Source organism: Aplysia californica, unplaced genomic scaffold (genome assembly GCF_000002075.1).
Source record: "Aplysia californica isolate F4 #8 unplaced genomic scaffold, AplCal3.0 scaffold00992, whole genome shotgun sequence".
In the NCBI taxonomy this organism is placed as follows: domain Eukaryota; kingdom Metazoa; phylum Mollusca; class Gastropoda; order Aplysiida; family Aplysiidae; genus Aplysia; species Aplysia californica.
This window is the reverse complement of record NW_004798262.1, coordinates 91,564-94,493: the sequence shown is the minus strand read 5'-3', so window position 1 is coordinate 94,493 and position 2,930 is coordinate 91,564. Positions and strand designations below refer to the sequence as shown.

The 2,930-nt window shown below is 44.5% G+C and overlaps 1 protein-coding gene across 1 annotated transcript; it reads left to right on the top strand.

The window, feature by feature from the left end:
• The first annotated feature begins 109 nt into the window (after positions 1 to 109).
• LOC106013554 lies at positions 110 to 2,834 on the top strand. Its single transcript, XM_013089590.2, has 3 exons — positions 110 to 525; positions 1,843 to 1,979; positions 2,651 to 2,834. The coding sequence occupies exons 1-3, from the start codon at positions 250 to 252 to the stop codon at positions 2,832 to 2,834; spliced, it is 597 nt and encodes a 198-aa protein (XP_012945044.1). The 5' UTR covers positions 110 to 249.
• Positions 2,835 to 2,930: the final 96 nt, after the last annotated feature.

Below are 2,930 nucleotides of genomic sequence, written 5' to 3'. Positions count from 1 at the left end.
TTTGCAGTTTCCAAGGACTCTCAAGCTAAGGAAATAACTCATTTTTGGCGCCTATTTTCCCCGTTAATTTTACCTCTAAAACCAGTTGACCCCCACCTCCTTCATTCGCAAGTATCTCGACTTCTATTAAAAATAAATGAATGTTTTTTTCGTCCGAAGCGAGACAAATGACCAAGCTTTAAGATGATACCAATACCTCAACATACCCAAATATTGACAAGAGCCTGATTCCACCATGCTGTGACACATATGTGTATTTCGTACTGTGTACAGAATCGAGAATATGTAATACATGTGAATAACGTCGTAGCTTGCATCTGTCTCATCGGCAGAGTGGAGAACGTTCGCATCCAGCGCGATTCGGAAGTGGCACAGCTCCAGGAGCGAGTGTCTGGGTTCCAGTCTCAGTTTGAGGTGGCCAGCGAGGAGAGAGAGGCCAATGTGAACCAAATCAATGCGCTCAACAAAAAACTGTTGGAGGCTAACAAGGAGAAGGAGGCCGCTTACCGCAAGTGTCTGAAAGAGGTTAGGTTTGTGTAGGTGTGTGCGTGTGTGTTTGTGTGTGTGTGTGTGTGTGTATGTGCTTGTGTGAGTATGTATGTGCTCAACAAAAAACTGTTGGAGGCTAACAAGGAGAAGGAGGCCGCCTACCGCAAGTGTCTGAAAGAGGTTAGGTTTGTGTGTGTTTGTGTAGGTGTGTGCGTGTGTGTTTGTGTGTGTGTGTGTGTGTGTATGTGCTTGTGTGAGTATGTATGCGCTCAACAAAAAACTGTTGGAGGCTAACAAGGAGAAGGAGGCCGCTTACCGCAAGTGTCTGAAAGAGGTTAGGTTTTTGTGTGTTTGTGTAGGTGTGTGCATGTGTGTTTGTGTGTGTGTGTGTGTGTGTGTGTGTGTGTATGTGCTTGTGTGAGTATGTATGCGCTCAACAAGAAACTGTTGGAAGCTAACAAGGAGAAGGAGGCTGCCTACCGCAAGTGTCTGAAAGAGGTTAGGTTTTTGTGTGTTTGTGTAGATGTGTGCGTGTGTGTTTGTGTGTGTGTGTATGTGCTTGTGTGAGTATGTATGCGCTCAACAAGAAACTGTTGGAGGCTAACAAGGAGAAGGAGGCTGCCTACCGCAAGTGTCTGAAAGAGGTTAGGTTTGTGTGTGTGGATGTGTGTGTGTGTGATTGTGAGTGTGTGTGTGCGTGTGTGAGTGTGAGTATGTGTATGCGCTCAACAAGAACCACAAGTGTCTGAAAGAGGTTGGGTTTGTGAGTGTGTGATGCGTGTCGGTGTGAGTGTTTGTGTGTGTGTATGTTTTCTCTGATTGTGAGCGTGTGTATGTGCGTGTGTGAGTGTGATTGTGAGTATGTGTATGCACTCAACAAGAAACTGTTGGAAGCTAACAAGGAGAAGGAAGCTGCCTACCGCAAGTGTCTGAAAGAGGTGAGATTTGCTCGCGCGCATGTGTGTGTGTGTGTATGTGTATTTTTATTTTAAAAATTTTGTTCTTTGGCTCTTCGCCTTTTTTTGTCCATTTTGCTGAAAAATGTTGCTTAAAGGCACAAAAATTATAAATTTTTAGTTTCCAAAGATTCTCAAGCAATGGATGTCGCCTTACTTTGACGGTCGTTTTCTCGCTAATTTTTCCACTGGAACTAGGCAACCCCCACCTCCTTCAATGGCAAATATCTCAACTTCAATTTAAGACAGATCTAATAGGTATGTTCTTTCCTGGAAGCAAGACAAAGGAACAAAGGACGATACCAATAACTCGACCTGCCCAAAAATTGAAGAATGCCTGATTCCTCCGCGTCGTGACACGTATATTTCTATGTCATTTCCCGCTTTCTGCCTTCAGGTGGCGCTGATGGAGCAAGACCAGCAGGTGAAGACGCGCGACCTTGAGATCCGTCTGCAGACGACAGAGGACACGAGACAGCAGACGGTCTCAGAGCTAAGGCGCCTGCTCACTGCGCAACAGAGGATGAGTGCCAGGTGAAACAACTTTGTGTGTGTGTATGTGTTTAGATATTTAAAACTTCGTATACCCTAAAATTGCAACGCGCCCGATTCCCCCGCGTCGTGACACATTTGTAGGAGAGGCTAACGGTAATGACTTATGAAAGTATTATGATAACTCGTCCACAACATTAGGGGCTGAGGATATATGAAAATTATTTAATTTATGGCAATGCATCGATCAGTGAGAGATTTTGCGTGGCCGTATTGGTAGACAAAACATCACGACCTCCGTGTTTTCTTGTCCTTTCTCCATTTTTAATAACTGTGAAAACATTTCATAACAAAGAGTGAGCTTAACCCTATCCGTACGTCGTGTTTCACTATCATATCCATACGACATGGGGAACTCTGTGCCACCACTTTCAGAGAGGAAATTTACTCATTAATCCGATCTGTACGCTTTGCTTGGTATTCTGTCAAAATGATTTTTTGAGAAATACTGAAAGTTTCAAAGAGATATTCACTCTAGAAGTATTCTAAAATGTGAAGAATACAACCCCGGGGGTACAAAATGACCCTAGGCCAAAGTTGAAAAGAATGTAGATAGGACAAGAAAGCACTGAGGTCACGACATAGCGATGATAGCTGTGGGTCAGATGGTTCAATCTTCTGTTTGTTGATATTGTTCCTCATTTTGCCTGCAGGTGGAAGGAAGAATGCCAAACCATCAGGCACAAGTTTGAGGGGAAGCTCACGGACTGCCGGGCCGAGATGTCGCACGTGAAGAAACGCAACGAGGAGTTGACCTCTCTGCTCAAGGACAGTCAGGCGAAAACGGCTGAGGTGAGTGCAGACACAGCCATCCTCCACGCTCTCAAATACACATGATACAGACTTATGAACACACACTGTTGACAGACTTTCACACATGATACACACTCACAGACACGACCATCCTCCACACTCTCAAATATACAGTACAGG